The sequence below is a fragment of the Petaurus breviceps genome, unplaced genomic scaffold (assembly GCF_028583685.1).
Source record: "Petaurus breviceps papuanus isolate PSGF00001 unplaced genomic scaffold, PetGlider_PUasm1.0 175, whole genome shotgun sequence".
Lineage (NCBI taxonomy): Eukaryota > Metazoa > Chordata > Mammalia > Diprotodontia > Petauridae > Petaurus > Petaurus breviceps.
This window is the reverse complement of record NW_027185764.1, coordinates 62,392,802-62,406,338: the sequence shown is the minus strand read 5'-3', so window position 1 is coordinate 62,406,338 and position 13,537 is coordinate 62,392,802. Positions and strand designations below refer to the sequence as shown.

Sequence of the window (13,537 nt, the reverse complement as noted above, 5' to 3'; positions counted from 1 at the left end):
TAATGCTACTGGATACAGTTTGAGCAATGTGATGCTTTAAGAACTCAAATTATCTTATCTACATAAGGGTGATATGGGTCTCTACTGGGGTATCTGGCTAACATGACCAGAGAGAAAACTCATTTCAAAGGTTTAAGAAACTCTTAAATCCAAAATTAAGTGTATTTATGCTTTTACATTTTACTACAAGGAGACATTTCCCAGGCTATATAAAAAGGCCTTAGTGAAAGAACAAAAAGTTCTGTCTTAAGAACTGATCCATAGTGAACAGTCTCATGCAAAAAATACTTTATGCTGCCATTTACAATCTTTGACGGACTTGTAGTAAGTGGTCCAAAATGGAACAGAAATAATTTATAAAATCGCATAAACTAGCTAGTTTTTCTTTAAATGAAGCAAAGGTGAAAACAGAATTATAAAATAGGCACTAAGTATTTGAAAAGAATGGAGTTCAAAAAATCTACCAGAAAAATATGTGCTGCACTCAGTTCTTTGTTGATGTTAGCTATGTCTCCGTTAACTCCTACCCTAAATTTTGGCCCATGACTTTGAAGTAACCAAATAGAAAAGTGATTTAAGGGTCTATATTTTTAAGCTAAAATATTTAATTATCCTCTGAGAAGGATATCTTAAGCTAGTGCTTCACATCAATCTTAAAGATTATGTTCTCCATATCAATATTAAGTAACAAAAAAGGAAAAATAAAGTTTTTATAGTGTGGCTCCATGTTTTAAGTGTCATGCATTCACAATTATCAAACCTATAGTTAAATGATTACAAAATGTTTCCTAGAAAAGTCAAATACACACATGTTTTGGAAAACAAGTTCCTCTACTTCTTAAATTTGGGAAAATACTCAACACGTGACCTTAACTGGCTAAAGCTCTACAGTTATCTATGGATTTCACTTATTCATACTATTCCTGCTCCGCAATGAACCATCAAGAGTAAACTATAATTAAGAACCAAAAATCTACAGACTCCTTTAAGAGCTAGCTCTGAAAACAGCAACAAGAAATGCTTGAAGCTTAGGACAGTGCCCCCTCCAGCCTAGAAGAAAATCATAACTTTAACATAAAGTTCTAAGTCAAGAAATAGGCTCAAAAATGAGAAAACAAAACAAGAGAAACCTGATCACAAAAAGATACTACAGTGACAAGGAAAATCAAGACACAAATTCAGAAGAAGACAACTACATCAAGATAGCGCCACGCAAAAATTCAAAGAAAGCTATAAACTGGTCACAAGTTCCCAAAGAATTCCTAGAGGAGCTCAAAAAGGAATTTTAAAATAAAAGAAAAGAAGTAAAGAAAAATTGGGAAAAGAAATGAGAGTGATGCAAGAAAATCATGAAAAGAGATTCAACAGCTTGGTAAAGGAAACACACACACACACACACACACACACAAATAATGAAGGAAAAAATATCTAAAAGAACAAAACTGGCCAAAAGTAAAAGAGACACAACAATCCACTGAAGAGAAGAACTCCTTAAAAAGCAAAATTGGCCCAAATGGAAGATGTGCAAAACATCACTGAATAAAAAAATTCCTTAAAAATTGGATTTGGACAAGTAGAAGCCCATGAGACATTATGAAACAATAAAACAAAGTCAAAAGAACAGAAAAAAAAAAATAGAAGAAAATATGAACTACCTCATTGGGAGAAAAACTGACCTGGAAAACAGATCAAGGAGAGAGAACTTAAGCATTAGTGGACTACCTCAAAGTCAGGATCAAAAAAAGGAGCCTTGACATCAAATTTCAAGAAATTTTCAAAGAAAATTGCCCTAATATCCTACAAGCAGAGGGTAAAATAGACATTTAAATAATCCACCAATTACCTCCTAAAAGAGATCCCGAAATGAAAACTCCCAGAAATACTATATAGCCCAACCACAGAGCTCTCAGGTCAAGGAAAAAATATTACAAGTAGCCAGAAAGAAACAAATATCATGGAGTCACAGTCAAGATAACACAAAATTTAGCACCTTTTATATTAAAGGATTTGAAGCTTTAGAATATGATATTCCAGAGGGCAAAGGAGCTAGTTACAATAAAAAATAGGCTACTCAGCAAAACTCAATATAATCCTTTTGAGGAAAAAATGGATATTTGATGAAATGGAGGACTTTTTGAAGCATTTCTGAAGAAAAGGACCAGAGCTGAATAAAAAATTTGATTTTCAAATATAAGACTTAAGTATAACTTGAAAGAGAAATCATAATGGATTAAATAAGGTTAAACTGCTTACAATAGAAAACGATGCAAACTCCTAGGAATTTTATCATTATTAGGACAGTCAGAAGAAGTATACATAGATGAAGGCATAGATGTGAGTTGACTATGAAGGGATGATTAAAAAAAATTAAATTAAGGAATGGTAGAAAGACAGATGCACTGGGAGAAGGGAGAAATAAGAGTATGGTAAGTTATCTCACATAAAAGAGATGAGAAAGCAAGAACTTTTACAATGAAGGGGAAGAAAGGGGGGTAGCACTTATATTTCAACCTTACTCTCATCAGAATTGGCTCAAAGAGGGATAACACAGACCCTCAGATGGATATAGAAATCTATCTTGTCCCACAGGGAAGTAGGAGGTGAGAGAGATAAGAGAACAGTAGAGGGAAGGAGTATGATAGAAGAGTAGATTGGTTGGGGAAGGCAGTGGCCAGAAGCAAAACAGATTTCTAGAAAAAGACAGGCTAAAAAGAGAGAAAAAGGATAAAAGGGGGAAACTAGACTAGAGGGAAATACACAGTTTATAACCATAAATATAGATATGAATGGGAGGAACTCACCCACAAAACAGAAGTGGAGAGCAAACTGGATTAAAATAAAGAATCCAACAATATGTTGTTTATATGAAACACACTAGAAACAGAGAAACCTACAACAGACAGAGTAAAAACAAAAGGCTAGAGCAGAATCTATTACACTTCAGCTGAAATAATTTTTTTAAAAAGCAGGGGTATCAATCATGTTCTCAGACAAAGCAAAAGAAAAAACAAGATCTAATCAAAAAGGATAAGCAGGAAAACTACATTTTACTAAAAGGTACCCTAGATAATTAAGTAATATCAGTATTAAACATATGTGCACCAAAAAGGTATAGCATTAAAACTCTTAAAGGAAAAGCTAAAAGAGTTATAGAAGGAAATAGTAAAACTATATTACTAGTAAAACTATACTGGGGAACTTCAACTTTACCTTCTCAAAACTAGATAATCTAACCAAAAAAATAAAAAAGAATGAAGTTAACAAAAGTTAAACAAAATGCCAGCAAGGAGATCACAGCAAAATATCACAAACAGCATACACTATGACCAGGCAGGATTTATACCAGGAATGCAGGGCTGGTTCAAGTTTAGGAAAACTATCAGTATAATTGACAATAACAAAAGTAACAAAAATCATATGGCTATCTCAGATGCAGAAACAGCTTTTGACAAAATATAACACCATTTCCTATTAAAAACACTGGAGAGCATCAGAATAACTGGAACTTTCCTTAAAATGATAGGTAGCATCTATTTAAAACTATCAGCAAGTATTATATGTAATGGGGGGTAAGCTAGAAGCCTTCCCAATAAAATCAGGGGTAAAGCAAAGATGTCCATTATCACCACTTTATTCAATATTTTACTAGAAAGGATAGCTATAGCAATAGGAGAAGAAAAAGAAATTGAAGAAGTTAGAATATGGAATGAGGAAACAAAACTGTCACTCTTTGCAGATATGATGGTATACTTAGAGAATCCTAGAGAATCAACTAAAAAACTAGTTGAAATAATTAACAACTTCAGCAAAGTTGCAAGACATAAAATAAACCCAGAGAAATCATCAGTATTTCTACATATCATCAACAAAGTCCATCAGCAAGAGACAGAAAGATAAATTCTATTTAAAATTACTGTAGACAATACAAAATACTTGGGAGTCTACCTGCCAGGACTATTATGAACACAACTTCAAAATACTTTTCATGAAAATAAAGTCAGATCTAAACAACTGGAAAAATAATAATTGCTCAAGTGCAGGCTGAGTCAATATAACAAAAATATATAATAACATAAGTAATATAAAAATATAGCAAAATATACAATATAAATAAATGACAATTCTATCTAAATTATTTCAGGTATACAGTGCCATACCAATCAAATCACCAAAAAATTATTCTATAGAGCTAGGAAAAATAACAAATTTCATATGGAAGAAAAAGGTTAAAAAGTATCAAGGGAATTAATGAAAAAAAAAGTTAAAGAAGGTAGCCTAGCAGTACCAAATCTCAAACTACATTACAAATTAGTAATCATAAAAACATTTTAGTACTAAGAAATAGTACACAGTAACAGCAATACTGTACAATGATCAACTGTGAATGACTTAGCTATTCTCAGCAATACAGTAATTCAAGACAATTATGAAAGGCTTATAATGAAAAATGCTTTCTACCTCCAAAGAAAAACTGAGGAAGTCTGAGTGAAGATCGAAGAATACTTTTTTACTTTATTTTTCTTGTTCTTCTTTTCATTTTCTTTTGCAACATGGCCAATATGAAAATATGTTTTGCATGACCACACATGTGTAATCTATATCAAATTGCCTGCCTATTCAATGAGGGGCGTAGGCGAGAATCTGGAACTCAAAAATCCTAAAAACTTAAGGTTTATAATTATTTTACATGTAATTGGAAAAAAATAAAATTTAAAAATTAAAAAATAAAAGAACAAGCTCTTAGGTAGCAATATTTCGGGAAAACTGAATCACCATAGACAAAAAGATTTAGAACAGGAAGCGACCTTAGAGCTTACTAGTGATCAGGGATACCTCTTGATTGGTATGCCATAGAATCAAACTTATCTCAGGTGCCTTGGAATGTGGTAATATATGGCAGCATTAAACTTGGGTTGTCTGTTCAATCACTACTCTCTCTGGATCTATCCAATTAACCTACAGAGCCCTAATGGTAATATAAGTATGCAATATGCAATTAGTGATATATGTTAGATATTACTTAGGTCTTACTATAATCTAACATTCTTCACGAATGATCAAGAAACAGATATTCACACAAGTACACAGAAATCAACACAAGCATCATTTTGTAACCCAAATAACTATACAGAGGCACAATGGATAGAGAGTTAGAAGATTTGTTACCAATTTCTGCATCTCACATATACTTACTGTATGACCCTGGAAAAGTTACTAAACTTTTCAATATCCCAGCTACTGTTAGAGACTATAAAGTACAGAGCAGATGCTTATTTACACTAGTAGCAAGAGTTTCGTCATATACCAATGAAATAATAAAAACAAGAAACAAAATATTAAATAAAGTCATATTAGAAAAATATCAACAAATACAACTACAAAAAAAAATAATAATTATGAGAAAAGAATTAATGACCACAGGCTAAAAACATGACTTAAGACTCTAGACCAAGCACCTTTTAAAACATTACATGTGACTTAATTGTAAGTATACTCCAAGGTTTTAACTTCAGATCCCAGTCCAGTATCAAGCCACCTAGCTGGCTCCTAACACCTCCATTTCTTTCAAATGCACCACCATTCTTCTAGCCTCTGAGGTTTTTAACTTTGACAGCATCCTTAATTCCTCACTCTCTCCCTCATCAATCCAATGAGCTGACAAATAGTGCTGGTTCTACCTTAACATCTCTCTCATTCAACCCTTTCTCTCTATTAACATTCACCACATTAGTTCAAGCCTTGATCACCTTTTGTCTAAGACTAATTATTACAAAGGCCTCCTAATTGGTCTCCTTCACTCAAGTCTCTACCCACTCCAGTCCAGCTTCTATAATGCTCCCAATGTGATTTTCCTTAGGTGTGTATCTAACCACATCCTTAGCCTACTCAATAAACTCCAGTGATTCTCTATTGCCTCTAGATTGAATATAAACTCCATTTAGCTTTCAAAGTCCTTCAAAACCTCACCTCAATTTGTCTTCTGGCCTCATTAGATTTCCCTCTTCTCACAGTTCAACAGCCAAAGGGCCCTTTCTGTTATTCCTCACATGTCACTCCTCTCCCATTTCTATATCTTTGCACTGACCAATGCTAATGCCTAAGTACTGTAGAAAATCTTGTATAAAGATGTTCTACAAGCAATCTCGTAAAAAACTTGTTGTGTGTTCTGGTACTGGAAAAATATGATTGTAGTTCTGGCTCCAGATTGCAAATGGAGCATTCAGGTTTATGCTACCACCTCATGGAATACTTCTCCTTCCTTTAAGATGGAGTTCAAGCAGCACCTTCTATACAAAGCTTTGTATTTTATCCTAGAAGGAGCCACAGCAACTTCTTTAGATGGAGAATTCTTATTTTTATTGATGTTTATCCCTTATTTTCCACATCCCATCTGCTCCAGTTATGTCCCTTTTGATATCCAGCCAGCCATCCTTTATAGCAAGATTTAAAATAAAAGGAGGAAACTAATCAACACAATGATAGTGTCTGACAGTATGATCATTATGCCATACCGTATCTCACACCTGCAATGGAAAAGAAGACTGAAATTCTTTATTTGAATGAGAAGGGATCAGCCTGGATTTCACAGTGCTACTGATCACAATTAACAATTATTCCACTTTTCCTCTGCACCTTTTCTCATCTCAATTCCACACTATCCATTTACAATCTGTCAACTTCATTGTCACTATCACCTATCACCCTACCTATAAGTTTCCTTGTCCTCAATGACTTCAGCACCTATTTTCCCTCCCGAACCCATATCCTACTATCATCTCTAGTGAGTTTAACTATCCTGAGGGGGTAGAGCCAAGATGGCAGTGTAGAAGCAAGAAAGCTTCATGTGCTCCCCCCATGACCACTCCAAATACCTATAAAAAATGACTCTAAACAAACTTTAGGGCTACAGAACCCACAAAGTGACAGAGAGAAACAAATCTCCCACTGAAGGCAGCCAGGCGGGCAGACAGAAAAGGGTCCATTGCAGCACACTGGGAGCAGAGCTCAGCCCCGCGTGAGTCCATGGTTTTAGCCTCAGGGCAGCCCGATGAGCTAGGGCTTTAGCGGACATCGGGACAGTGGATCATGAGCAGCTGTGGCAGTTTCCAAAATTATCAACCCATGAATGCCAAAAACAAAGTGAAAGTTTAGTACAGACTTTGGGAACAGGAGGTCCAGGAATGCTATCCAGCCTCTGCCCCTGGAGCGAGAACTGGCTGAGCAGCAGTGGCCACCACAGCATGGCTGCTTCAGAGCTCCTGGCCTGCAGACTGTAGGGGGACCAAGCAACCAGTCTGAGGGGTAATCACTCTTGCTTTAACCTACTTGGAACTGGACTGCTGTCTAGGATGAAGGTCCTGGGGTTTGTGACCATGTGTCAGAGCTAATGGAGGCTTCAGAGAAGGCACCCAACTAATACCTCTGGCAGCTGAGAAAACCCCAGGAATTTGAGACAAAGCTCTCCTCTCTGGAAACAGAGTTCTACTGTGGCAAAAAGCTCAAAAGTCAAATAACTGAGTGGCAAAGTAAGCAAGCAAAGGAAGCAAAACAAGCACAGGAAGCCCACTTTAAATTCCTATTTGGGGACAAAAAGGATCAAAGTATGGAACAGGAGGAAGACAACAAAGTCAGAACTCCCGTACCAAAAGCTTCCAAGAAAAATATGAATTGGTTACAGGCCACAGAGGAGATTAAGAAGGATTTTGAAAACCAAATAAGAGAAGTGGAAGGAAAATTGGGAAGAGAAATGAGAATGATGCAAGAAAATCATGAAAAGAGAGTCAACAACCTGACTGAAGAAAATAACACCTTAAAAAATAGACCAACTCAAATGGCAAAAGAGGCTCAAAAAGGCAATGAGGAGAAGAATGCCTTAAAAAGCCAAATTTGCCAGATGGAAAAAGAATCTCAAAAGCTCACTGAAGAGAATCATTCCTTCAGAATTAGATTGGAGCAAATGGAAGCTAGTGACTTTATGAAAAATCAAGATACTATTAAACAGATCCAAACAAATGAAAAAATAGAAGGCAATGTGTAATATCTCATTGGAAAAACCACTGACCTTGAAAACAGATCCAGGAGCAATAATTTAAAAATTATTGGACTACCTGAAAGCCATGATCAAAAAAAAGAACCTAGAAATCATCTTTCAAGAAATTCTCAAGGAAAACTGCCCTGATGTTTTAGAACCAGAGGGCAAAAGGGAGGTTGAAAGAATCCACATATCACCTCTTGAAAAAGATCCCAAAAAGAACTCCTAGGAATATTATTAGCCAGGTTCCGGAGTTCCCAGATCAAGGAGAAAATATTACAAGCAACCAAGAAGAAACAATTTGAATATCGTGGAAACACAATCAGGATAACACAGGATCTGGCAGTTTCCACACTAACGGATCAAAGGGCTTGGAATATGATATTCCAGAGGTCAAAGGGATTAAAACCAAAAATCACCTACCCAGAAAAATTGAGTATCATGTTTCAGGGGAAAATATGGTCATTCAATGAAATAGAGGACTTTCAAGCATATGCTTGATAATAAAACCAGAGTTGAACAGAAAATCTGACATTCAGATACAAAAAGCAAGAGAAGCATGAGAAGGTAATCAGGGAAAAGAAATCATAAGGAACTTACCAAAGTTGAACTAGTTACATTCCTACATTGAAAAACAATTATTTTAACTTATGAAACTTTTCTCAGTGTGAGAATAGTTGAAGGGAATATAAATATACATATATATGTCCATATAGGAGGATATATGTGCATATGAATACATATGTGAGTGGGTATATATATGTGTACAGGTATACATAAACAGAGAGCACAGGACTAATTGAATAGGAAGGGACGATACTAAAAAGGTGAAATTGAGAGGTGAGAGAGGAATATGAGGAGAGGAAAAGGGGTGAGACAGAATGGGGTAAATTGTGTCATATAGAAGAGGCAAGGGAAAACTGTTACAATGGAGGGGAAGAACAAGAAGGCAAAAGGGAATGAGTCAACCTTACTCTCATTGAATTTTGCTTAGGGAGGGAATGACATACACACTAAATAGGACATCTCGCCCCACAAGAGAATAGCGGGGAAGGGGATGAGAGGGGGGATGATTGAGGGGAGGCAGGTTGAGGGGGAGGGAAGTTAGAAGCAAACACTTTTGAAAAGGGATAGGGTCAAAGTGGAGAATAGAACAAGTGGGGGGGGTGGGATAAGATGGAGGGAAATATAGACAGTCTTTCACAATATATCCACTATGGAAATGTTTTGCATAGCTACACATGTACAACCTATATTGAATTACTTATCTTCCCAGAAAGGGTAGGTGATGAGGGAGGAAGGGTAAGAATCTGAAATTCAAAGTTTTAAAATCAAATGTTTTTTAAAAAATTATTATTATTTTTTTACATGCAACTGGGAAATAAGATATACAGGCACTGGGGTATAGAGATCCATGTTGCCCTACTGGAAATTCGGAGGGGGGATGGGAGAGGATATAAGAGAGAGCAGATTGGGGGAGGGGGTATACAGTGGGATCAGGAGAGGAGAAAATTTGTAACTCAAAATCTTGTGGAAATGAATGATATGAACTAAAAATAAACAAAATTTAATTTAAAAAAGTAAAAAGAAAACCATCCTGCGTCATCACAGTTCCTATTTAAAACTATCCTATTTAATCCTGTGACATCATAGTTCCTCACTCTAAATTATAATAGCAAGTTAACTACTCTTTCTACTACCTTTTCCATCAGTCTCTAGCTTTCCATTCACACCTCCACCTAAACCCCATCTTTTATTTCCTCATATCCAAATGATAAAAAGTCTTAATTAGTTTCCCTGCTCCAGTACTAAAATGCCTGATCATTCCCTTGCTCAAAAAAATTCATGGTTCCTCAGCACCTATACAAGTCCCCCCCCCTTAGTTTGTCATTCAATACCCTCTATAATCTGACCCCAACTAAGTCTCCAATCTTCTCCAATGGTGAATACTTCCCCTTCCTCCCCTCTATTCATATTAGTCTACACATTGTCCCTGGACTAAAGCCCAAGCTCTGCCATTTACTATGTGACCTTGGGCAACTCACCACCTCCATGTTGCAATTCTTTACATCTGTAAGATAAAAATAATAACTACACTTTTTCCCTCACAAACTACTATGGGAACCAAAAAAGAACATTGATAAAGCACTTTTAAAACTATAAAGTACTCTATAAATGTCAGTCATTACATGAGTTGTCTTAGACCTTTTTTTTATATAGAAATGTGGTTGCTATTAGTCTAATAAAAAACAAATCAGGTAAGTTGGAAAATTCTGAAATATTTACAGTTACTTCAGTAGCTAAGGAATACAAGAAAAATATGTTAATAGTTCATAATAGTTAAAATACAAATATGAATTAAACTTCAAACATTCAACACCAATGTCAGTGTCATACTTAGAAATACCAAACTAACTTGAACTTTGTAATGATCAAGGTAGGCTTTAAATATGTCTATCTAAATTAATTCAGACACAAATTTTTCCTTTCTTTGGGCTCAATTTAAATCTATGAATCAAAACACATATTGCAGGTGTCAATGTATACTTCTGCTAAAGTCTGCCATAAAATGTTATTTATTTGCTGGTATATACCCATGCTGTACCAATTTTTAAAAATTACTTGTCATTTATAATTGATTCTGGAACATGACATATATGGACCTGCTAATCTGGAATACCTTCCCCTAGCTCCCGGCTCATTTTATTCTTTCTTGTTTTTCAAAGTTCAGCTCAAATTACTTCTGACATTAGCCCACAGTGAGCTAAACTCATTTGAATTTCCATAGTATATACACTGTTATATCACTTATTTACTACTTATCATATACTATATGACATTACTAATTATTTAATATCATATATACTTGTTTCCCAACTATAATCTCCTTGAGGTCTGGGAATATTTCTTATATTTCTGTACCCCATACTCCCTTACACATAGTAGGGACTCAAAAAAAGTTTTTTTAATGTGAAATACAAATATACCCCTCAGTGTTCCAGGTTTTTTTCTATTCATCAGTCTTACTATATATACTTTAACAACATTTTATTTAATGTTCCAATTCTTTGGAATTGGAATTCCAGAATGTCAGGAAAGTTTTCAATGCTAAATAGTGGTTCTAACAATGTAAATACTGGGTTCTTAAGACTCAAGAAACTCAAATTCATTACAATAGTATCTACCCCGTCCTAAAGCTCTTCACAGTTCTTCCCTCTATTGTCTGACCATAAGTTAAGTATTACACCCAATTCAATAACTAATTCCATGGCTACTGCCTGCCCTACCAAACTCTATACTTTTTATACAAGCTTTGGTCTTGTAACAATGTCCTAATTCTTCTAAAAGAGAAGGTGATCAAGTATAGGGTTCATGCTGGATAGAACATGAATCTGTGAATCTGTGCCTAAACAATGTGAAGGGAGAACTAAGAAGTTGTAAAGGTCTCACTGTTCTGAAACTCTGAAATTCTGCAAGACATCAGAGGAAGTAAGAGACATCTTCATGTTAAATAACAATGAAAGATAAAAAGGTAAGGGATAAAATTTAACAATGAAAATGTAAAAGATTCTACCTTTTGTGAGAGTCACAAGACCCAATACATTGGCCTCAATGATAATAAATGAATCTCTAAATTTAGAGGCAATGGTGCTTCTCAGTGATGAGAGATGATGGCTAAAATGGATAAAATGGTACTAACCTTCATCGACTGAGGTTTCACAGCCCACAAGGTTGAGAAGAATATTATCATCTTTGTCATCTACTTCACATTCCAGTAACATCCAGCTCTCCACATCACTTTCTCCACTTTCAGAGATAGTAATCTCCTTCTCTTCATTTGAACTATCCTCTATAACCATAACTTCCTGAATCACATTAGATCTCTCTCCATGTTTAGACTTCTTAATACCTCTCTTACATTTCTTTCTTGACAATTCATCAGAATGCTGATCACACTGATTTTCCGGTATCTGGTTTCCTCTGTTCTTTCTCTTACATCTGTAGACACTATCTTCATCAGACAAAGAGATGACCTCTGAACCATCTGATATCTGGATGACATCAGTATCTGAAAGAACAATTAAGTTCTTCTGGTTTGTCTTTTTAATATTTAATGACTCAGGATCCTCAGAGCTCTTTTCTTCATTGTCTTCCTCCCTAGTGACATCACCAAGGTCCTGTGCATAATGTACTTGACCATAGAGCTGAAATTCCACTTCACTATCAACACTCAATTCACTGGATGATTCATCTCGGTAAAGGTCGTCTTCATATGCTTCTATATTCTCATATCCACCAAACATCATGGAAAAGCAGCAATGCTTTTTTAATGCTGTAAAAAACAGTATCATACAAAGGATGTGAGTGTTCAGGAAAATGGTGTCAAATTTGAGTAGTACATAGCCATGTTATTATAAATGCAAATCAGAAAAATTTGATAGTCCTGGGAATTTATCTTTTTAATGGCTTTTCATTTAACCGTAAAATAATTTTTAAAAATTAGAGGAGATACTATGGTTATGTTAAATATAAACATTTCTGATACCCTATGCCTAATATTCTCAATAATAAATAGATAACAGAGTCATAAAAATATCTTAATTTTACATAGGAAAAAATTCACTGGCAGCACTGGGAGTTTAACATTAGAAGCACAGTTTAACAAGTTATAAAAGTTATAACAATTTATTAAAAATTTATAACAAGTTATAAAATTCCAAGTGGAAGGGGTCTAGAAAATATCTAGTCTAGCACCATCATTTAAATCAAGAAACAAAGGCCTCAAGAGTGACTTAGTCACGGTCATACAAGTAATATAAAGGCAGAGCATCAATCTGGACCCGAAGTTTCTATCTCCAAACCTACTGCTCTCTTTTGCATTAAACCATCTCTCATTGCCTCTTTTGAGTGATCATCAAGAAGGAAAGATATCTTTCAAAGCAATTCAAACTGTACCATTAAGATCACCACTTTACTCATTAGAAAGACTGAATCACTAATCTTGGAGGAGGGACCTCAGAAGCCAAATAGTTCAATCTCATTTTACATTTGGGGAAATTGAGGCCCAGGGAAGTTAAGAGACTTGCCCAAGGTCCACAGGTAGCAGAGAATCTGAACACAAGTCTGCCTCCAGAAACAGTGTTCTTGCCTCCTTAAAAACATAGTGAATGAATGAAAAAGCATGTAAGTGCTAAGCACTATGGATACAAATACAAAAGCAAAGACAATCCCTGTCCTTAAGGAGCTTACATTCCAATAAGGGGAGAAAATACACATTTGGGGAACTATTCCAGAAATGTAGGGATTGAGGAAGAAGCACACATTTAAAAAGTTAACAGTAGAGTAGTTTTCCAGAAAGTAGGGAATAAGTGAAGCCCGTTAGGTCCTGCCTGAAATAGTGGGTCATCCTCCCTTCTTTTGCAATCAGATAATTCAGTATCTTCCCACATTGTCTTTGTCTCCTCCCCAACTACTCTTGGCCTCATATAATAGGAGAGGGGAGGA

The 13,537-nt window shown here is 35.4% G+C and overlaps 1 protein-coding gene across 2 annotated transcripts in view; it reads right to left on the bottom strand.

The window, feature by feature from the left end:
- ZCCHC7 (zinc finger CCHC-type containing 7) overlaps window positions 1–13,537 on the bottom strand; it is a 272,242-nt gene that overhangs the window by 246,290 nt on the left and 12,415 nt on the right. For both annotated transcript variants that reach the window (XM_069085255.1, XM_069085256.1), the window contains exon 2: window positions 11,733–12,365. In XM_069085255.1, coding sequence (XP_068941356.1) covers window positions 11,733–12,365 — 633 coding nt within the window. The remainder of the gene's footprint in view (window positions 1–11,732; window positions 12,366–13,537) is intronic.